This window comes from Carcharhinus amblyrhynchos, unplaced genomic scaffold (genome assembly GCF_965287045.1).
Source record: "Carcharhinus amblyrhynchos unplaced genomic scaffold, sCarAmb.v2.hapA scaffold_52, whole genome shotgun sequence".
Classification (NCBI taxonomy): Eukaryota; Metazoa; Chordata; class Chondrichthyes; order Carcharhiniformes; family Carcharhinidae; genus Carcharhinus; species Carcharhinus amblyrhynchos.
In genome coordinates, this window is record NW_027649793.1 from 2055125 (window position 1) to 2078693 (window position 23569).

The following is a 23569-nucleotide window of genomic DNA, read 5'->3' on the forward strand; positions in this document are numbered from 1 at the left end:
ATCAGGCTATTGATTGGATTATTCGCTATGATCATAATGAATGGTGCAGCAGACTTGATGGGCTGAATGGCCTCCTCCTGCTCCTATCTTATTTGTTTCTATCGCACAAACAAGAATGTTTACAGCACAGAAAGAGGCCACTCGGCCCATTGTGTCAGTGCTTGTCTAAATGCCAGCCAGCCAGCCTAACCCCACCTTCCTGCATTGGGCCTATGGCCCTGTCGGTTACAGCACTCGAGGTGACACCTAGACACTGTTTCAATGAGGTGAGGGTTCCTCCCTTTCAGTGAGTTCCAGAACCTTCCCCCACCCTCCCCAAATCCCTCTGGGTGAAAAACATTTCCTCGTCTCCCCTCTGATCTTTCTCACAAACGCGTTAAATCTGCTAATCAGTGACCCCTGTGCGAAGGCCCTTCCCCTCAGGCCACCTCTCAATTTGGTACTTTTTTTGCTATTCATTCACAGGATGTGGGCATTGCTGGCTAGACCAGCATTTATTGTCCATCCCTAATTGCCCCTCGAGAAGGTGTTGGTGAAGGTGCTTCCTCGAACCCGCTGCAGTCCCTGAGGGTGTAGGTACACCCACATTGCTGTTAGGGAGGGAGCTCCAGGATTTTGGCCCAGGCACAGTGAGGGATCGATGGAGATATTTCCAACTCAGGATGGTGAGTGACTGAGAAACGTAGAAAATAAGAGCAAGAGTGGACCATTCGGCCCTTCAAGCCTGCTCCACCATTCATTACGATCATGGCTGATCCTGTATCTCAGTACCACGCCCTGACACTCACCCCACATCTCTGGCACTTTAGAGTTTAGGAATCTGTCTCTTTCATTCTCAAATACGTTCAGAGATTTGGCTTCCACAGCTTTCTGTGGTAGACAATTCCATAGGTTCACCATCCTCTTGAGTGGAGGAATATTTCCTCATCTCCGTCTGAAACGGCCCACCCTCTATCCTGAGACTGTGACCCCTTGTTCTGGACCCCTCCCAGCCAGAGGACACAACATCCCTGCATCCAGTCTGTCCAGCCCTGTCAGAATCTTATCTCTTTCAGTGAGATCCCCTCTCATTCTTCTAAACCCCAGTGCAAAGAAGGCCCAGTCATCCCAATCCCTCCTCATATGACAATCTTCAAATCCAATCAAAAAATCCTGCCATCCCAGGAGTCTTCACTGCACTCCCTCTACGGTAAGTAGGTCCTTTCTTGGATAAGGAGGCCAGATCGGCACACACATACTCCAGATGTGGCCTCAGTCAGGCCCTGTACAGCTGCAGTGCGACATCCTTGCTCCTCTACTCAACTCTTCTTGCAATGAAGGCCAACATATCATCCGAACTGCTTGCTGTATCTACATGCTCGCTTAGAGGGTAATGCCCAGTGGTGATGTACCCAGGCACCTGCTGCCCGTGTCCTTCTAGATGGGGGTGGTTGTGGGTTTGGGAGGTGCCGTCAACTGAATCACTTCTCCGCCTCCTCTGTTCCCAGGAGAACGTCCCCAACCTACCCAGTCTTTCCCAATAGTGGAATTTTTGTATCCTGAATGGCGACATTCTCTTAAATCTGGGGCGAGATCCTCCAGCCTCCCTGCCAACGGGAGGAGGCACATTGTTTGCTAATGGCTGGATTCCCTGTCAATGGGAATTCCCATTGATGTCACCCCTGGCCGGTGGGAATCCCGTGGCAGGGATACACTGCCGGTGGGACCGGAGAATCCCGCTGGCTGGAAAATTCCGGCCCTAGTGTTCAAGCCCTCCATGGTCTTCTCTCCTCCTCCTATCTCTGCCGCACCCTGAGGTATCTGGGCACCTCTCATTTGGTATCCGCTGAATCCCCCGCCGAGTTAAATCATTCCAGTGCTGGTGTCCGTGCCTTCAGCTTCCTGAGATCTGGAATTCCCTCCTGAGAATGTCACTCTGGGACGGTAACATCCCAGCCAATGACAGGAGCTGGCTGAATTGAGCAAGAGTGTTTCCTCACACAGCCACAGAATGTTTACTGGACGGAGGTTTGTTCACACAAGTCACTGACCTTAGCCGCGTGACCCTGGGATCTGCCTCTGTGACACTGAGGTAAGTTTCTATTGTGCAATGCTTCATGAACGAGGCAGGCTGGAAAACTACCTTTCAGCATCAAGATCAAAATACAAAGATCTTTCCTCTTTCATCATCGTCCACCCCACGATGAAGAAACAGTTCCCAACGTGCACTTCCTCACTTCTAGAAGGGTCTGTGGAGGGACTGCACGGTGGCACAGTGGTTAGCACAGCTGCCTCACAGAGCTAAGGACCCGGGTTCGATTCCCAGCTTGGGCCACTGTCTGTACGGAGTCCACACATTCTCCCCGTGTCTGCCTGGGTGTCTTCCTCACTTCTAGAAGGGTCTGTGGAGGGGCTGCACGGTGGCACAGTGGTTAGCACAGCTGCCTCACAGAGCTAAGGACCTGGGTTCGATTCACAGCTCGGGCCACTGTCTGTACGGAGTCCACACATTCTCCCCGTGTCTGCCTGGGTGTCTTCCTCACTTCTAGAAGGGTCTGTGGAGGGGCTGCACGGTGGCGCAGTGGTTAGCACAGCTGCCTCATGCAGCCAGGGACCCAGGTTCGATTCCCGGCTCAGGTCACTGCCTGCACATTCTCCCCGTGTCTGCCTGGGTTTCTTCCTCACTTCTAGAAGGGTCTGTGGAGGGGCTGCACGGTGGCACAATGGTTAGCACAGCTGCCTCACGCAGCCAGGGACCCAGGTTCGATTCCCGGCTCAGGTCACTGCCTGCACATTCTCCCCGTGTCTGTGTGGGTTTCTTCCGGATGCTCTGGTTTCCTCCTTGTTCCCAAAGACGTGCTGGTTAGGTGGATTGGCCATACAAAATTGCCCCTTAGTATCAGGGGGATTAGCTAGGATAAATGCATGGGGTTATGAGAATAGGTCTTGGTTGGGATATGTGTCAGTGCAGACTCAATGGGCCGAATGGCCTCCTTCTATGAATCTATGACCATTTGACTTCCAAAATCTTAATTTAAATGCAATCATGACATGCTACCCTTTTGATTTATTACTGTCACATGTATCAGTACATAGTGAAAAGCGCTGTTTCTTGCGCACTATACAGGCAAAACTTACTGTAGAGTACATAGAGGAGAAGGAAAGGAGAGGGTGCAGAATGTAGTGTTACAGTCACAGCTGGGGTGTAGAGAAAGACCAACTTAATGCGAGGTAGGTCCATTCAAAAATCTGATGGCAGCAGGGAAGAAGCTGTTCTTGAGTTGGTTGGTACGTGACCTCAGGCTTTTGGATCTTTTCCCCGATGGAAGAAGGTGGAAGAGAGAATGTCCGGGGTCCTGAATAATGCTGGCTGCTTTTCCGAGGCAGCAGGAAGTGTGGACAGAGTCAGTGGATGGGAGGGTGGTTTGAGTGATGGACTGGGTTACATTCATGACTCTGTTGTTTCTTGTGCTTTTAGTCAGAGTAGGAGCCATACCAAGCTGTGATACATCCAGAAATTCGGACTGGGTACATCTAGACTGGGCTACGTTCACAACTCTTTGTAGTTTCTTAAGGCCCTTGGTCCTCAATTACTCCACACATTCTCCAATGGTTGATCAGATGGCTCTTCTCATGGTGTAACCTCATGTTCACCATCTCACCTTGGTTCCATTCCCATCTGGCCCAATATGGCCTGTGCATTCTCACTGGATATCCCCCACCCCCCCCAGCCCCCCAACATCCCACCTCCCAACCCCCCAATATCCCACCCCTCAACCCCCCAACACCCCCCTACTGATCCTGTACAAATCGCATTCAGAAAATCACCTCACTTGGATAAGACATGGGTTTTACTGCAAGTGGGGGGATATGGAATGAATGGAGTCATTACAGCACAGAAGGAGGGGGCCATTCAGCCCATTGAGTCGATGTCAGCTCTCTGAGGACCAATCCCGTCAGTCACATCCTGTCCGCACACCTCTGCATGTTCATCCTCATCACCCAGGCATTCTCCAGGTTCTCCGGTTTCCTCTCACACCCCAAAGATGTGCAGGTTAGGGGATTAGCCATGCTAAATTGCCCCTCATTTTCAAAAGATGCGTAATTAGGTAGTTGGTCATGGTAAATAGCCCCTTAATGTCCAAAAATGTGCAGGTCATCTGGATTATCATGGTAAATCGCCCCTTAATGTCCAAAGATGTACAGTTTAGGTGGATTGGCCTTGCTAAATTGTCCCTTAATGTCTAAAGATGTGCAGGTTAGGGTGATTAACTGTGATAAATGTGTGGTGCTATGGTGATAGAGCTGGTGGGTGGGCGTGGGTAAGACACTCTGCCAGAGAGTCGATGCAGAGTTGATGGGCTGAATGGCCTTCTGCACTGTTGCCATTCTATGATTTGATGATCTTTTACGGAACAGGTTTGAAGGGCTGAATGATCCCCTGCCTTTGCGTCTTAACATTCAGTGTGATCATGGACAGACAGACAGTTTTTTAAAATAGATGTCTGAGTGATAAATATTGTCAGGGGTATGCCCCCCACCCCCCGCACCCCTCCCGCCCCACCCCACCCTTCCTTCTCCTCCCTACTGTCTCCTCTTCACACAGTGTTCTGAGATCCTTCAAGCTCACCTGGTACGGTGAGATGTTTTACAGGCAGGAGCAGCACCTCTGACAGTGCAGCATTCCCTCTGTAACGCCCTGGGAGCGTCAGCCTCGATCTTTGTTCTCAAGTCCCTGGCGTGGGGCTTGATCCCTCCACCTTCTGAATCAAAGGCTGGATCACACGCAACGTGACGCCTGCCCTTCCAAAAGAAATATAGCAGCCCCAACTTTTAACATCTGTACAATTTATTGTAATTGGTTAGAAGGGGAGGGGAAATAATAGTCTCAGGAAATGATTAAATATCCCAGCAAAGGTCTCCTCCTCTTTTCTCTGTAAAATATAATTGCACGCCCACAGAATTCATAAAATGTAAATAATAAGACCAGTCTCTGGGAAGAATGTTTTCCGACTCCCGGGATAAATGGGAATATTTAAACTTTTAGCCGGGCTAAACTTCCTGCCTCCCAGCTGCAGGACTGGTCAGGTTGTCTAATCTCCAGGATTGTCCTGGAATCTCCAGGATCAAAGAGCAATGTCCAGTTCACAGTTTAAAACTGTGCTTCTTAATTAAAAAGAAAATCTTGGGACACTTCCCTTTGTTAATGAAAGTAGTTGAAAAAAAGAACACTATTGTCCCAAGGAGAGTGGAGCATTGTGAGGGTGGATGTGCCAGGGAGCCAGATTGAGGTCAGATGACATCTCCAAGAATAGTGGGGGGGAGGAATAGACTGGAATATACTCTTGTTTACTCACCACTGTATACTATCTAGAAGATGCACTGCAACAACTCACCAAAGATCCTTAGGCAGTACCCTCCAAAGCCACGACCACTAGAAGGACAAGGGTAGCAGATGCATGGGAACACCAGCACCTGCAAGTTCCACCTCATGTCACTCACCGTCCTGACTTGGAAAAATAGCGGCTGTTTCTTCACAGTCACTGGGTCAAAATCCTGAAATTCCCTTCCTAACGGTATTGTGGGTCAATCCTCAGCATGTGGTGGACTGCAGCGATTCAAGAAGGCAGCTCATCATCACTCTCGTAAGGGCAACTAGGGATGGGCAATAAATGCTGGCCAGCCAGCGACACCCATGTCCCATGAATGAGTAAAATAAATCTGTATGTTAATACAAATTTAACCTCCAATTCAATGGCTTAAAGATGTTAAAGGGCTGCTGTGGTAGACATAACAGAATTGGAAATATTTCAATTTACTTCTGGAGTCATAGAGTCATAGAGGTTTACAGTGTGGAAAACAGGCCCTTCGGCCCAACCTGTCCATACTGCCCTTTACCTGATGAGCCCAATGAGAGAATTTAAGGATGACGCATTAGAATGAAGTATTTTTCAACAATATTCCGTTTTATTCTGCCGTCTGGTAGTTAGTCAGAATAAAACTGATACAAAGCACAGCGTAACGAAAGGAATACCAATCTGAGACAGTCTCTGTGGCATCAGGATCTTTGGATGTGATTGGAGCGATGCCACCAGACCCTACAAATCATCAAAGCCTTCATAATAATGTGTCTGCATTGTGAGGAGGTTAGGACTGTTGGTGGACACGAGGTTTAACACACACTTTGTGTGGCTTGGGGTTTAATACCCCTCCGACCACTGGCGTGAGGTCCAGTTCAGTCACTCCGGGCGGTGAACACAAGTCAAATTTCTGCAGCAGAGTTACAAAGAACAGGAAGAGCTCCACCTTAGCCAGGGTCTCTCCTGGGCAAATCCTGCGACCTGTTAGACCAGAACCAGCAACAACAGGAGGTGTTAACAGTGGCTTTGGCAATGCAAGTATATCCAAAAGGCAAAATACTATTGAGGCTAGAGGAAACGGAAAATTCTGGAAGCGTTCAGCAGCTTAGGTGACGTCTGGTGGAGAGGGGACAAAGGTTTTCATTTCAGGTCACTGACCTTCCGTCTGAAGTGGAAATGATTGGAAAGGGAACTGTTTTTTAAGTAGGTACAGGAATAGGGAAAGTGGGAGCAGAGGAAAGAACAGAGCAAATGATCAGGCTAAAGGCAAATGACCTAAACAAACAGCAGATTTATCACCAACATGTTGGAGTTGTTGAGTTTGAGTGTGGACAGTGATAGAGTGGTAGTATGTGGACCCCAAAATGCATTCATGAGGCCATAAGTGAGAACAGGTCTTCAGTGGCACAATTGTTAGCACTGCTGCCTCACAGTGCCAAGGATCCAGGTTCAATTCCGGCCTAGGATGACTGTGCTGAGTTTGCACGTTCTCCCGGTGTCTGCATAGGTTTCCCTCCGGGTGCTCCAGTTTCCTCCCACACTCCAAAGATGTGCAGGTTAGGTGGATTGGCCATGCTAAATTGCTGCTTAGTGTCCAAAGATGCGTAGGTTGGGTGGATTGGCCATGCTAAATTGCCCCTTAATGTCCAAAGATGTGCATGTTATATAGATTTAGCCAAGGAAAATGTACAGGGTTATGAGGATTTGGTGGGGTGGGTGGACCTGGGTAAGTTGCTCTTTTGGAGAGTCAGTGCAGATCCGATGGCCTTCTTCTGCACTGTGTTGATTGTATAGCTTCTAACACCCACATGACATGCATTTTCCCAAGAAAACTACCTCTTACATGGAGCTGGCCTTGCACAACTGAAAATTGTGGCTAGTTTTACACAACCAAACAGTTTTTTGAAGAGGTGACAAAGATAATTGATGAGGGAAAGGCTGTGGATGTAGTTTATCTGGACTTTAGTAAGGTGTTTGACAAGGTCCCACATGGCAGACTGGTACAAAAACTAAAATCACATGGGATTCGGGGTGGGCTGGTTAGATGGATACAGAACTGGTTTGGTTATACAGGATGAGAGAGGAGCTGTGGAAGAGTGTTTTTCAGAATAGAGATCTGTAGCTAGTGGTGTTACCCGGGGATCAGTGCTGGGATCGCTGTTATTTTTAATATATATATAAATAATCTGGAGGAAAATGTGAATAGTCTGATTGGTAAGTTTGCAGAATGAGGATTGGCGGAGTTGCTGATAGTGCCGGGGATAATACAACAGGATATAGATAGGTTGGAGGCTTGAGCACAGATATGGCAGTCGGAGTCTAACCTGGAGAAATGCAATGATCAAATTTAGGTGTGAATTATATTGTAAACGGCAGAACCTTTAGGAACATGGGCATACAGAGGGACCTGGGCGTGCAGGTCCACAGTTTCCTTAAAGTGGCAACACAGGTGGCCGAGGTGATTAAGAAGACATAAGGCATACTTGCCTTTGTCAGCCGGGACATTGAGTTCAAGAGTTGGAAAATCATGTTGCAGCTTTATTAAACCTTGCTTAGGTTGCATTTAGAGCATTGTGTGCAGTTCTGGTTGCCACACTACCAGAAGGACGTGGAAGCTTTGGAGAGGGTGCAAAAAAGGTTCACCAAGGTGTTGCCTGGTCTCGAAGGTGTTGGCTATGAGGAGAGGTTGAATAAACTAGGATTGTTTTCACTGGAAAGACAGAAGCTGAGGGGAGACCAGATAGAGGTCTACAAAATTATGAGAGGCACTGACAGGATGGATATTCAGCGGCTTTTTCCGAGAGTGAAAGTATCAAATACAAGGGGACACAGATTCAAGGTGAGAGGGGGAAAGTTTAAGGGAGATGACCAGGAGAAGTTTTTCACACAGAGAGTGGTGGGTACCTGGAACGCGCTGCCAGAGGAAATGGTGAAAGCAGGCGCATTAGCAACGTTTAAGAGGTATCTGGATGGGTAAGTGAATAGGGAGGGAATAGAGGGATGTGGACTGAGTAAGGGCAGAAGGGTTTTTTGTTTGTTTAGTTGGGGCATCATGACCAGCATAGACTTGGAGGGCTGAAGGGCCTGTTCCTGTGCTGTCCTTTTTGTGTGCAGATTGAATTGACATAAGTTCAAACAACGACAGTGTCGAAAATTCCAGTTACAATTAATTTTATCTGATTAATATTGATGTGTTAGTTCCTCAGACAAAGCCTTTTATGATTAATTTGTAATAGATTAGAATGTTTCAATAAATGTGTTCGGTTGTACTATCAATGTTTAGAATATAAAATTGTCTGCGCTTCTGTTTCTGAATGAATGAAACATTTACTTTATGGTAGTTAATTAAAAAAATTAATGCACGTAAATTGATTACAACCCCATTAACTTAGATGAGTTATTTTGTAATAGTAAGTGAGAACCAGTGGACTCAGATTGGTAGGCGGTCTGTGAGGAGTTCTGATGTTGGCAAAACTGTAAAAAATTGTAAAAATACTAGAGGGTAAAAAAGCATTGTGTGACCCCTTTAACAGCGAGTGTTTTGTTTCAGTGCGTGGAGGTTTAAAATGCAAAGTACATCCAGAGTCCAAATATTTGCATGAAAAAGTCAAAAGCAATAGCCTTGACAAGACAACCTGTTTTTCTTTTTAATTTAGCCCAATCAATTTAAAGCAAGCACTCAGCTACCAGGAACCCACAAACTTTGAATTTGATGGTGTTGACAACATCAGACCAGTTCTATTGTCGGAAAATTGATAGGTCATCACAGATATAAAAGAGAGCGCGGGGGGAGAAAAACAGGAGCACAACAGAAGAACTGTCACCTTTCAAGCCTCAAAAGGGAGAGGGCAGCTTTCCACCCAGCCAGCTTCAGATATCTATGAAGGGAACGCACCATCTAACCAGCGAAAGATACCAAATCAGAAAGAACTTACAGGCAGAGGAATCAGCAGAGGGATTTCAAAAGATTCCGAAAGCCACAAAACCTGGTTGTATTTTTGAGAGTGACTAAATTCTATTATTACATATATTTTAACTTAATGAATGAGTGTTGCATTTATTTGAACAGCATTCCAATAGAATCTAATTTTATTCGGAATGTTATTTGCTTAGAGTTTCCCGTTAATTAAATAAATAAATTGAGTGTTTATTTTAAAGTGAGTGTCAGGTATTTCTGTTAGTTACCCACTAAACATTACTGAGGAACACTTCACAACTTCCCACACACTTTTAACAGATTAAGAGGAGGGATTCCTCTTTGGGGGATTAGGCATTATTTCTCAAAAGAGGATAAACCTCTGCATTGTAAAATTTCTCTCCCCACTTCCTACCCCATGGGAGGTCCATGAACAAAAAAATTGACAGCCTTTGCTTTAAAGTACCACATGGAAAGCTTGAACTTGGCTAGAACAGTATGGGAGGCTGACGACAGAAGGGTCAGAATGGAGCGAGCCGTTAAAATGGCCAATTACCTGAACTCACAATTGCACACTGCACAGAGGTGTTTAGTGCAAGGATCATGCTACTTGCTCTTGGTCTCCCTTGTACGCTGAGGGATAGAAGGATGAGGTGGGGCTCTCATTGACACTTACACAATACTGAAAGGCCTGGATTGAGTGGACGTGGGGAAAACGTTTCTGTTAGTTGGAGAGACTAGGATCCAGGGCACAGCCTCAGAGTAAAGTGACGACTCTTTAGAACCAAGATGAGGAGGAATTTCTTCAGCCAGAGGGTGGTGAATCTTATGGAATTCATTGCCACAGGAGGCTGTGCAGGCCAGGTCATTGAGTGTATTCAAGACAGAGATGGTTCTTGATTGGTGAGGGGATCAAAGGTTACAGAGAAAAGGCAGGAGAATGGGGTTGAGAAACTTATCAGTCATGATTGAATAGTGGAGCAAACTCGAGAGGCCAAATGGCCTAATTCTGCTCCTGTTTCTCATGGTCTTATGGAAAAGATTGACTAAAACAACTGGTGCTCTACATTTTACAGAAGTGTAGATTTTGAGCTGATCTGATTGAGATTTATAAGATGGCAAGGGAACATATTGTGTTCCTTTTTTTAATTCATTTACTGAATGTGGATGTCGCTGGCTAGACCAATATTTATTACCCATCCCTAATTGCCCCTTGAGAAGGTACTGGTGAGCTGCCTTTTTAAATTGCTGCAGTCCCTGAGGTGTAGGTACACCCACAATGCTGCTATAGAGGGAGTGCAGCGAAGGTTTACCAGGCTGATTCCTGGGATGGCAGGTCTGTCATATGAAGAGAGACTAAGTCGTTTAGGATTATATTCACTGGAGTTTAGAAGAGTGAGAGGGGAATCTCATAGAAACTTATAAAATTCTCACAGGATTCGAGGGTAGATGCAAAAACAATGTTCCCAATGGTGGGGGAGTCCAGAGCTAGAGGTCATAGTTTGAAGATAAGGTGTAAACCTTTTAGGACTGAGGTGAGGAGAAATTTCTTCACCCAGAGGGTGGTAAAAGTCAGGGAGAAAGGAGAAGAAGCTGACTTTGATGGGGGTTAGATAACATAAACAGACTAAGATTAGGCAGCGCCATAGATTCCGAATGATCCCTTCCTGTGATGTAATATGTATATCAGGCATGCAAAGATTAATGGTGGCAGGAAAAGGAATCGCAGTGAAACAACGGGAGTGCAATCAAACCCAAACAGCACAAACAACGGGGAGCCTCTGAGAGGGGTGAACAACACAATTATTTACACAGCATTCTGCAGAGGTGCAGCGAGAATCCAATTATACTTAAGCAAAAAGTGATTGAAAAGTGCTGGGCTTTACCTCAAGGGAGGCTGGAATACAGAGGAGAGGAAGTGATGCTTCAATTCTATAGAGGTCCACATCTGGAATATATGGTGTTCGACACTGGGCACTGCACATCTGGAAGAATGTACCAGCTTTGGAGGGGGGTGCCAATACTGATCCACCAAAATGATGCCAATGTCTTACTGATTACATTATAAATGTGTATGGGGATGGTATTGTTAAATAGGACATCATGTTGCAGCTTTATAAAACTTTGGTTAGGCAGCACTTAGAGTATTGTGTTCAGTTTTGGTCGCCATGTTACAGGGAGGATGGGGAGGCTTTGGAGAGGGTGCAGAAGAGGTTTATCGAGATGCTGAATTATAAGGAGAGGCTGGACAAACTAGGATTGTTTCCTCTGGAGCAGCGGAGACTGAGGGGAGACTTGATAGATGTCTATAAAATAGTGAGAGACATAGATAGGGTTGACAGTCAGAATCCTTTTTCCACAGCTGAAGTTTCTAACACAAAGGGACACGCACTTAAGTTGAGATGATGTGAAGGGCAAAGTTTTTTACATAGAGAGTGGTAGGCGTCTGGAACACGCTGCTAGGGGTGGTGGTGGAGGCAGACAGGGGTGTTTAAGGGGCTTTTGGATAACCACATGAATATGCAAGGAATAGCGGGATATGGACCAAGGACAGGCAGAAAAGTTTAGTTATATGTCACAAGTAGGCTAACATTAACACTGCAATGAAGTTACTGTGAAAATCCCCTAGTCGCCACACTCTGGCACCTGTTTGGGTCAATGCAGCTAACCAGCACGCCTTTCAGACTGTAGGAGGAAACCAGAGAACCCGAAGGAAACCCACGCAGACATGGGGAGAACATGCAAACTCCGCACAGACTGTTACCCAAGCTGGGACTCGAACCCAGGTCCCTGGCGCTGTGAGGCAGTGGTGCTAATCACTGTGCCACCATAATTTGGCATGATGTTTGGCACAACATTGTGGGCTGAAGGGTCTGTTCCCGTGCTGTACAGTTCTATGTTTTATATCAGTGATGGGTATTTCTCCAGCTATCAATGAGAATAGCTGGGACACTGGGCAGTGATAGCAGCACTGACTGTGGACTAGGAGAAACTCTTCTCAGAGAAGAAAGCAGCTCTGTCTTTGTTTTACCTTCACTAACCAACAAGGATCCAGCTAACAAATGATAATGTAGGTAAAAGTGCTAACTCATCAGGAAAAGTTGCATTAACTGAGCCTGGACCCCCCTCGAGGAGAGAAGAGTTTCAGAAAGTCTAACTGAGACACTTAATTGATTCACGGGTAAGTAGAGAGAAACAAATTCCCCTTGTGGGCGAGCAGTTCAGAACAAAGCTTTAAAATAATAAGGCTGTTGAAGGATATTGTGATGAACTTGGTTGAAGTCTGAAATTCTCTCCCCAAAATACTATTGAGACTAGGTTGGCCAATTACAAAACTGAGGATTGTTGTCAGGCAAAGGGCGAGGTGGGGGAAATGGCCACATTAATAATAACACTCAGTGAAAGGGTTAACAGAGATGGTCAAGCAGAGAAACTATGCACCCAGCTTAACTGCAAAACAAACATCCAGAATACCAAACATCAGACTGCTCGTTTTCAGACAGAACCTCGCAAGACAAAGAAAGAGCCTGTTCAAATGACAAATATCACCTTCAGCTAATATGGGGAGGAGAGCTATGGAGTATGAGATTATTCATCAGCCAAGGCCTCTGTCTGGGAGAGGCCATTAAATCACACATTTAGACCTGAGACGATTGATTGCGATCTACAACCCAGACACAGGCTGGGGTGTCAAAGATAGCTTGAACAATAGTCTACTAATGTAATCAAACTTCATGCTGATTGGATCTTATTATTAAGAAGGCATGCAATGATTGTGATTGGTTTAATATCTATATCTTATGCATGATGTGACCTTAATCAGTAGTTGTGAGTGAATGGAGCTAACGCCTTTATCTTTATTGGCAAATGTCAATTGTTTGTAATGGAATTTGAAACTATATCTGCTTGTATGTTCCTGAATTCTCTGGCTGGTTACAGACTGTGACCTATGATTTTCCAGGGTCCCCCTATAGTTTGCATTAAAAGAAATATTTAAGTGAACTCCGTGACTTGGTCTGGTTATTTGAAGGGAACAAAGTTGTAATCAATTAAAAGGCTGAACATCAAAGCCCACAACTCATCCTGGAACTTCCTCCCCCAAAATGCAGTTGGGACTGGGTGGGTCAATTAAAAATGTCAAAACTGGGAATGAGATTTCTATTCGGCAGAGGATATTAGAGCTCAGCGGACTAAGATGACGAAAGTTCAGACAGAAATCAACCATGACTTAATTGAATGATGGAAAAGGTTCAAAGGCCTCTTAGCGCTCCTGTGTGAAAACCTCGATAGATCAGTGCAAATTATTTATGATGTTGATTTGCTTAATGCTGTGTAACTTTGGTTACCTGTCGAGAAAGGTATGAAGGCGTCTCTCCTCACAAACTTGCCATTAGCATCCAGAAAGTGGGCTGGGTAGAACTCACCAGGCTTTTCCCATTGGCTTTTGTCATAAAGCACCGAGGCCAGTAAGGGAATGATGTAAGTTCCCTGCAGAGGAGAGGAAAACAATCATCTCGCGCTCACCAATGATGCAGTTTGCTGCCTTGACACCACCCTGTTAAACAATAGGCAAAGCTCAGAGAGACACAGGGGGTTAGAGTGAACTGTGCTACTTTGCCAAATGGAGAATGGCTCCGGTCAGTGCACAACAGGTAGGCCCCGAGCCCATTCATGATGATTGAAATTAGACTGTTGGGGGTCCTCAGGGAACCACCGATCAAGTGGGCAGAAGGGCAGCATGGTGGCACTGTTACTTCACAGCACCAGGGACCTGGGTTCAATTCTAGCCTCAGGTCACTGTCTTTGTTACATTTGCACATTCTCCCCATCTCTGAGTGGGTTTCCTCTGGGTGCTCTGGTTTCCTCCCACAGTACAAAGATTTTTTTAAAATTTATTTTTTACTTTATCAGTGTCACAAGTAGGCTTACATTAAAACTGCAGTGAAGTTACTGTGAAAATCCTCTAGACGCCACACTCGGGCACCTGTTCGGGTACACTGAGGGAGAATTTAGCATGGCCAATGCATCCAACCCACACATCTTTTGGACTGTGTGAGGAAACCGGAGCACCCAGAGGAAACCCATGCAGACATGAGGAGAATGTGCGGACTCCACACAGACAATGACCCAATCTGGGACTTGAACCCACATCCCTGGCGCTGAGAGGCAGCAGTGCTAACCACTGTAACACCAGTGGATTGGCCATGCTAAATTGCCCTTTAGTGTGCCAAGATGTGCAGGGATTTGCGGGGTAAACGCGTGGGGTCACAGAGATAGGGTGGGGGGGGGTGGTCTGAGCAAGGTGCTCTGTTGGAGATTTGGTATAGACTTGAGTTGCCGAATGACCTCCTTCTGCAGAGATTCTATGGATTCTATGACTGTAAAGCCTGGGCAGATGGACATGGTGTGTCAGATCTTGCTTTTTAACCATAGAACCATAGAACCCTACAGTGCAGAAAGAGGTCCTTCGGCCCATCGAGTCTGCACCGAACACAATCCCACCCAGGCCCTACCCCCATATCCCTACATATATACACATTAATCCCTCTAACCTACCCATCCCTGGACACTAAGCGGCAATTTCTTAGCACAGCCAATTAACCTAACCTGCACATCTTTGGACTGTGGGAGGAAACCGGAGTACCTGGAGGAAACCCACGCAGACATGAGGAGAATGTGCAAACTCCACACAGACAGCGACCCGAGCTGGGAATTGAACCCAGGACCCTGGAGCTGTGAAGCAGCAGTGCTAGCCACTGTGCTACCATGCCACCCCCTTTCTGTTGGTGTTTGTTAATATCAATTGGATTGGTGTTTCATCATTAACCTTTGGAATACTGTAACATGATGGGACATCTGATCCTGCCATTGGTCATTGAGACTCGCGACAGATTGACATTCTCTACCTTTGGGAGAAAATATCCCTGGAAGTTGGTGTCCACGGTGGTGGCTCGTGGGATGCCCAGAGGAGCAATGTTTGCAAATCTTTGCACCTCGTGGATAACAGCATCCGTGTAGGGCATGTGCTTCCGATCTTCCATCCTGGGAGACCGTTCAGATCCAATCACTTGGTCAATTTCTTCGTGAACTTTCCCTAGAACAGAAAAAGGTAAAAGTGTGACATGGGGGCAGCGTGACTCTGGTGGAATCGTGACTGACGCTGTGACACTCACCCACGCAATGTCAAGGGCAAGGAAGCCTCATGGCTGCAGTTAGCTCCCGCAATGTCTCTTTGCCTAAGCACCCCCTGGGGCGCTTCCCAATGAGTCCCCATTGGTCACTCAAACCGTGTGACCCTCACTTTGCTGTGTTGCCCTGAAAGGGACAATCGTCACATCCCTCCCCCTTTAATTCCTCAATACAATCTTCAGTAATTAACTTACTCAGTCCAAAATTTGAACTAAATGTTGGACAATGAGTTGGAGAATTACAATTCAACTCTTTGAGGGGTTTTTCTGGTTCCTGGAAAGCACTGTAATTCTGTAGTCCGAGATTATTCCAGATGAACGTCAGTAACGGGTACCTCATCTGGCACAGGAAACTCATCACTATTTGTTTCCATGGAGACAATCAGTTATGTTAAGTGTGGATTTTATATCCCGGAATGGTTGCCCCTGACAGATGTACAGCTCCCTCTTCCCTTTCTCAGGGATGTTGAGTGAGCCGTCACGTACCCTCAGTGTGAGAGCTGCTCGCTTCAGGTGAGTCAGACAGACTTTCCAGCCCTTCCCGCCAGTCGGGTCTTTCTGTTCCACGCACCCCGTAAGTGGGTAAGTTCCCCAGCGGCGGGAACAGGTGAACAATGCGAAACGCCCCCGTTGGCGTCAGCGGGACTGGAAGATCCTGCCGGCAGCAAATGGAAAACCACCTCTGCTGTTGACAAAGACGCCGTGGGAGGAGATGGGGGGGGGGGGGGGGGGTCGGGGGGGGGGGGGGTGCGGGGTGGTGGTGGACAGTGAAAAGTTTCACTGGTTTTTGTCAGAACAGGGGAACAGGAGGAGTCCATTCAGCCCCTCAGATCTCCTCTTCCACCATTCATGATCTGTATCTTAACTCTATCCACCTGCCTTGGTTCCATTAACTCCTACACTGGCAAAAAATCCATTGATCTCTGTCTTAAAACTTTCAATCCTAACCTCTGGCGCAGAGACAGTTTGAGATTTCTGCTATGCTTTGCGTGAAGAAGATTTCCCAGGATCACCTCTCACTGCCCTCTTGCTTTGGTCCACTCCCAATTCTCACCAGGAGGAAGTTTCTATCTCTGTAACCTTTACCATTCAAAATACCTCAACTTGATCACTCATTAATCTCCTATAACTCAAGGTAAACCTTGTCAGTGCAGCTAAAGTTTATTTATTTATTATTGTCACAATTAGGCTTACATTAATGCTGCAGTGAAGTTACTATGAAATTCCCCTAGTTGCCACACTCCAGCACCTGTTCGGGTACACTGAAGGAGAATTTAGCATGGCCAATGCACCCTAACCAGCACATCTTCCAGACCATGGGAGGAAACCAGAGCATCCGGAGGAAACCCATGCAGACATGGGGAGGACGTGCAGACTCTCCACAGACAGGGACCCAAGCCAGGAATCCAGAACCTGGGTCCCTGGCGATGTGGGGCAGCAGTGTTAACCACTGTGCTGCCCTAATATATCCAGCCCTTTGTTGAGAGTGTGGGAGAGACAGGGGCCTTTCCTTAGGCTTTTTCAGGAGGCTGATGGGTTCATCAGGGTGAGCCAGGGAGAGTCTGACTGAGCTGGGGAAAATGGGAGGGGTATTTGTCATTTTTTTTTCTCACTCTGGATATCTTGGTATTTCATCATGATGTACAGAGCCCAGCGAATGGTTGTGGCCGCTGTTCCCATTCCAGCAATGAACAGGTCACTCGTTGTGATCACCAAGTTCTTTTCATGGAAGTACGTGTCTGGATTGCCCATCTCCTTGAAAAGCAAACGGAGGGATCACACAATGAGATTAGAATATCCGATTCTGCATTTCTGTTCATCTGCAGTACTCATTCTGTTTTTATAATCAAACAACAAACAGCTGTATAGCACAGGAATGAAGCCCAGTCCATCACGCAAACCAACCTCCCATCCATTGACTCCGGCTACACTTCCCGCTGCCTTGGAAAAGCAGCCAGTATAATCAACGATCCCACGCACCCCAGACATAGTCTCTATCCATCGGAGAAAAGATACATACCAATCAACTCAAGAACAGCTTCTTCCCTGCTGCCGTCAGACTTTTGAATGGACTTACCTCGCATTGAGTTGATCTTTCTCTACACCCGAGCTATAACTGTAACAGTACATTCTGAACCCTCTCCTTTCCTTCTCTATAAACAGCATGCTTTGTCTGTATAACGTGCAAGAAACAATACTTTCACTGTATCCCAATATAGGTGACAATAATAAATCAAAGCAAATAATAAATCAAATTAAAAGAAGGCCTTTCAGCCCACCAAACCTGTGCTGACACATGATATCTTTCTAAACTAAAGGCCTTTTGCCTCTACGCGGTCTGTATCCCTCTATTCTGTGCCTATCCATGTATCTGTCAAGATGCTTCTTAAACATTGCTATTGTATCTGCTTCTACCACCTCGTCTGGCAGTGCATTCCAGGCACTGACCATCTCCTCTGCCTCTCACATCTCCTTTAAACTCACCCTCTTTTTACCTTAAACCAAAGTACCACTAGTCATTGACACTTCTACCCTGGGAATCCTCAGTTACTCTGGAATGTGGGTTTTACTGTATACTCTGTTATAGTTACTCCGTGGGCTAAGTTATTACTTTATCCCAGAGACCATTACTCTGAATCTGAGTGATCGCACTGTATTCTCCGATACTACTGTGCGGCTGTGTGGACTGTTAAAGATGATAGCCTAGAGTTTTGTAACTGCAAAAATGTTGGCAGAGGCATCCGAACACAGAGCCTATCACGTTGGCAAGAGCTGATATGGAGTGGGGTCAGGACCTGTTCATGTGTGTCTCACCCCTGATTTATATAGGCAGCTACTTCCACTCAAGTCAACATTTGGTGGCCCACATGTGTGTGAAACACAACATACACAGGTGAGACCTGGCAGGTCTGAACTTTGTGGGTCCTTTGGGAGGGGAAGGTAGGGTACCTTTTTAGAGGGCGGGGGGAGGGTGCTCCTTTGGATATGGGCCTGGGACACCTTTGGAGAGGTCAGATGCCCTTTGGGAGAGGTCAGCGCCCCTTGGAAGAGATTAAGTGTCCCTTCATATTGTTAAAATTAGGCATGAATGTGCATAAAAAGTGCATAAACTCATTAACTGTCGAGCTCACTGGAACTGTGAAAAGTGTCAAAATGAACTCATAGAGTCTTAGAGGTTTACAGCATGGAATCAGGCCCTTTGGCCCAACTTGTCCATGCTGCCATTTTTTAACCATTAAGTGAGTCAGTTGTCAAAGGCAACTGTCAAAAGCGTCAAAATGAACTTTCAAAGGCAACTATAAAGTTTCATGTCATTTGAAATCCCTATCCTCTAAATCATTGCATAAAAATATCATTGCTTACTTTTTCATTCTGGGGTCACCATTACAAGATTAGTGCTGCATAACCCAATTTCACAACCTTCCATGGTCACAGTAGGGTGCCTTCCATTTCACAGTTTAATTGAAGTGCTGATAGACTCTGTGAAGTGGGACTATGAATTCCAATGTTTGCTTCAAGCACTTAAATGAAGAGTTTGTTTGATAAGGGATAAAGCAATTGAATGAAAGATTTGTTTTTAAAATAATGTGGTTGAAGGAACAAATATAGTGAATAGGTTTTTATGGAGCAGAGTGTTATTTTTGTGGAATGTTACTTTATTTAATCTCAGCATGAGTCTTCAGGACTGCCCATGATGGACAATGGATAAGTTTGAATGGGAAAGACAAAGGATGAGAGATGGGAGCACGGGGTGGCATGAGCTGGCATTGTTGGTATAGACAATCTAAATGGTTATGGGGGTGGATGGAGGGGCATTGATTGGTTTTGCCATAAAGAAGAGTTGGGGGGTGGATAGAGGTGCGTAAGTTGGCATGGAGATGGTGTTATGGAGATGGGCAGAGGAGTTGGCACTGAAGGTATGAGAGGTTATAGAGGGGTGCCTGGAGAGGCTTAGGTTGGTGTGGAGGGCATGGGGGCCATGGTGTGGATAAAGGGACATGAGGTGGCTTGTGTTGGCATGGACAGTACCTGGTAGGAGTGTGCGTTGGGGGCTTGGGGTGATGACTGCTATTTTTTGTTCTATTGTTTACTTTTCAAACACCATAAGATATAGAAGCAGAATCAGGCCATTAGGCCCATTGAGTCTGTTCCACCATTCAATCACGGCTGATAAGTTTCTCAACCCCATTCTCTCATCTTTTCCCTTTAACCTTTGATCCCCTTCCCAATCAAGAACTTATCTATCTCTGTCTTAAATACACTGAATGCCTGAAATCTTGGACATGGTGCTGGAGCAAGGGGGGCCAGGCCTTCCGCTCAGCCTGCTTCTACACCCAGCAGCCCCTGCACACATTCTAGGGGCTGTGGGCTTGACTCCCAGCGAAGCCCATCACTCCAGAATGAAAATCCCCACTACTGGGGGACATTCTCCTAACCCTAACCCTAACTCTAACTTTAACCCAAACCCTAATCCTAACCCTAACACTAATCCTAACCCTAACCCTAAACCTAACCCTAACTCTAACACTAACCCTAACCCTACCCCAACTCTAACTCTAACCCTAACCCCAACCCTAACCCTAACTCTAACCCTAACCCTCACCCTCACCCTAATCCTAACTCTAACACTAACCCTAACTCTAACCCTAACTCTAACCCTAACCCCAACTCTAACCCTAACCCTAACCCTCTCCCTAACCCTAACCCTAACCCTAACCCTAACTCTAACCCTAACCCTAACCCTAACTCTAACTCTAACCCTAACCCTAACCTTAACTCTAACCCTAACCCTAACCTTAACTCTAACCCTAATTCTAACCCTAACCCTAACCTGGGGCACATTCTCCCAGGTTGGGTTTCCAGTGTGCTAACTCTGCCCTCCTGACCAGGGAACAAAGACCCTAGCCTATGTTAACCTGAGAGAAAGCCTTGCACCTTTTGCAACCTCAGGACACCCCAAACACCCAGTGAAATACTTCTGAAGTGTGGCCACTGTTGTAATGTAGGAAATGTAACCAGTGACTTTTTTCACAAATCAATATCTGATAAATAGAAATATGCAAATTTCGAACCAACTTAAGCCCTTTCATCCACTCCTCCATTACCTTCCACAGGTTCAGTGCCAACTTATGCCCCTTGACCAACCCCCCAACCCTTCATACTGGCAACACCAATCAATGCCCCTCCACCCACTCCCATAGCCCTTTAGAAATGTGCGAATGAGAGGGTAACCTGTTACTTGTTTTGTTTTCGGGGATGTGGTCGAGGGATAGATACTGGATGGAACTTCCTTGCCCTTCTTCGATATACAGTCAAACTCTCGCCATTCGCAGGGCTCCTGTTCCTGCACATGTTCCTGAGCTGTGAAATTAGTGCGTGTGTACAATCAGCACGTGCACAGTGCGTGCATCAGGGAGACGGTGGGCTGTTATTGGGCTAGCAATCCAGGGACATGGGGTAATGCTCTGGGGACCCAGGTTCGAATCCCAACTCAGCAGATGGTGAAATTTGAATTCAATAAAAATCTGGAACTAAAAATCTAATGATGGCCATGAAACTGTCATGATTGTTGTATAAACCATCACTAAGGTCCCTTAGGGGAAGGAAATCTGCCATCCTTACCTGGTCTGGCCTGCATGTGGCTCCAGAGTCACAGCAATGTGGTTGACTCTCAACTGCCCTCTGAAATGGTCCAAGCAAACCACTCAGTACAAGCGGCAATTAGAGATGGACAAGAAATGCTGGCCCATCCAGTGACTCCCAGATCCCATGACATGTCCACATGGGAACACGGTGGCCCAGTGGTTAGAACTGCTGCCACACAGCACCAGGGACCCGGGTTCGATTCCCGGATTGGATGACTGTCTATGCAGAGTCTACATGTTTTCCCCATGTCTGAGTGGGTTTCCTCCTGGTGCTCCGGTTTCCTCCCACAGACATGCGGGTTAAGTGTGTTGGCCATGCTAAATTCTCCCTCAGTGCGCCCGAACAGACGCTGGAGTGTGGCAACTTTTCACAGTAACTTCATTGCAGTGTTAAAGTAAGTCTACTTGTGACACTAATAAATAAAAGAAAACTAGGTCAGGTAAGAGCTTGACATTTGAAATCACAGATGAGTGAAGTTTTGGGGCCATAATCTGTGATTTACTTGGGTCATTTGTCACACTGGTGAACAGACTTGTATAGAGGGGGTCTCAAACGACGGCAGTGGGCTGCATTGCAATGGGACCATTTGTGTCCACCCCACAAGGGGAGATGGAGCCCCAGTTTAACATCGTGCTCAGTAGGCAACACCTCTGGCAGTGGGGCACTCCCTCAGTTTTGCAAGGATTACCAGCCTGGATTACGTGTTCGAGTCTCTAGTGTGTAACTTTACTGCTGGACTCAGACATGAGGCATCGATTGTCATTGTATTTGCCCCTTTTTAGTGACTGGATGTGTGTTATGAACCTACCTCTTGCTGCTTGACAAAGTACGTATCAATAAAGCTCCTAATATCGTTCTCATTCAACTCCTGCTGTTTAACCTTGATGATGTCCTTCAGGGATGTCTTCAGCATCTCAAATTGCCTGCAAATCTCTTTGTGACTTCCAGGTAGAAACCTCAGAAATGGATAAGCATTATACACCTGCCAAACATTCAATTAAACCATCAGTTTGCTGGCAAAGTGATTCAGTAAGTATAACAGATCATAGCTTCCAAGCTAAGAATTTGCACAGAGGATGGGGTGGGGTTTGGAAAATCAAGAGATATTAAAATATCATTGGCAACAATGTTGATCTAACATTGCCTGAACCTGGAAATTATGATGTACAATGATATCGGATCACAGTTCCTTCTGTTAACAAAATCGTTAACTCCCTTATTTTAAATTATTTTGGTGGCACAGTGGTTAGCACTGCTGCCTCACTGCCGATTCGCGGCCTTGGGTCACTGTCTGCGTGGAGTTTGCACACTCTCCCCATGTCCGAGTGGGTTTCCTGACGTGCTGGTTAGGTGGATTGGCCGTGCTAAATTCTCCCTTAGTGGCCCAAAATGTGTAGGATAGGCGGATTAGCGTTGAGAAATTGCCCCTTAGTGTCAGCAGGATTAGCTAGGTAAATAAATGCATGGGGTTATGGGGATAGGGCCTGGGTGGGATTGTGGTCAGTATAGGCTTGATGGGCTGAATGGCCTCTTTCTACACTGTATGATTCTATGATGCTATAAAATGGGCTAGCGTTCCTGTTCTTGCAGCCAATACTTTGAACTGTTTAAATTCATACTTCACAACACACAGGATTAATTAGGAAGAAGACAAGGATAAGGATTAGGCTGGTCAGCCACTCGAACCATTCCCTTAGATCACAGAGTATCTGTAAAGTGGAAATTGACAATGTGAATCAGGCAAGTTAGTCAGTATCACACACATTGCCTGATTCCAGCACTGACTAGAACAGAAAGGGGAATCTCACCAAGTTGTATAAACATGATTCAATGTCATCAATGTTGCACCTTTACCCGATGGGAAATTAGCCCAATCATCTCTGGCAGTGTCAAATTCTCGCAACACGGCGCAATTTAATTAAATTTAATGTAATTCTTACAAGAGGCTCAAACACACAACTTTCTGATTGAGCCAATTTGACTTTAGCAGCAAAGTCAGAGGAACCATAGAATTCCTACTGAACAAAAGGTGGCCATTCGGCCCATTGAGTCTGCATCAACTCTTACCTAGGATCACCCTGCAACCCCACATTTATCTCATTAACTTATGTACAACTTTGGGCACTAAGGGGCAATTTAGCAGGGCCAATACACCTAACCTGTCCATCTTTGTACACTAAGGGGGAAATTTAGCATGCCCAATCCAACCAACATACACATCTTTCGGAATGTGAGAGGAAACTGGAGCACCTTGAGGAAACTCACGCTGACATGGGGAGAACGTGCATCCACACAGTGACCCAAGGCTGGGATTGAACCCAGGTCCCTGGCGCTGTGAGGCAGCAGTGCTAACCACTGTGCCACCTTGCCTCCCGTAGCCACTGTGCCATCCCAAAGTCAAGTTGGCAGCCAAAGAAATGTTTCTTTTCCCTCAGATTTCAGCTTCCTTTCTTTACTTTCAGGGCTGAGGGAGTTCCAGC

At 46.2% G+C, this 23569-nt stretch overlaps 1 protein-coding gene across 1 annotated transcript in view; it reads right to left on the minus strand.

The window, feature by feature from the left end:
- Window positions 1-6001: 6001 nt before the first annotated feature.
- The window catches only part of LOC145337527 (cytochrome P450 2K1-like), a 29741-nt gene continuing 12173 nt past the window's right edge, over window positions 6002-23569 (minus strand). Inside the window, exons 5-9 of the mRNA XM_080182316.1 lie at window positions 21898-22071; window positions 17057-17198; window positions 15162-15349; window positions 13602-13743; window positions 6002-6320 (exon numbers count right to left, since the gene is read on the minus strand). Coding sequence (XP_080038442.1) covers window positions 6127-6320; window positions 13602-13743; window positions 15162-15349; window positions 17057-17198; window positions 21898-22071 — 840 coding nt within the window. The 3' untranslated portion in view covers window positions 6002-6126. The remainder of the gene's footprint in view (window positions 6321-13601; window positions 13744-15161; window positions 15350-17056; window positions 17199-21897; window positions 22072-23569) is intronic.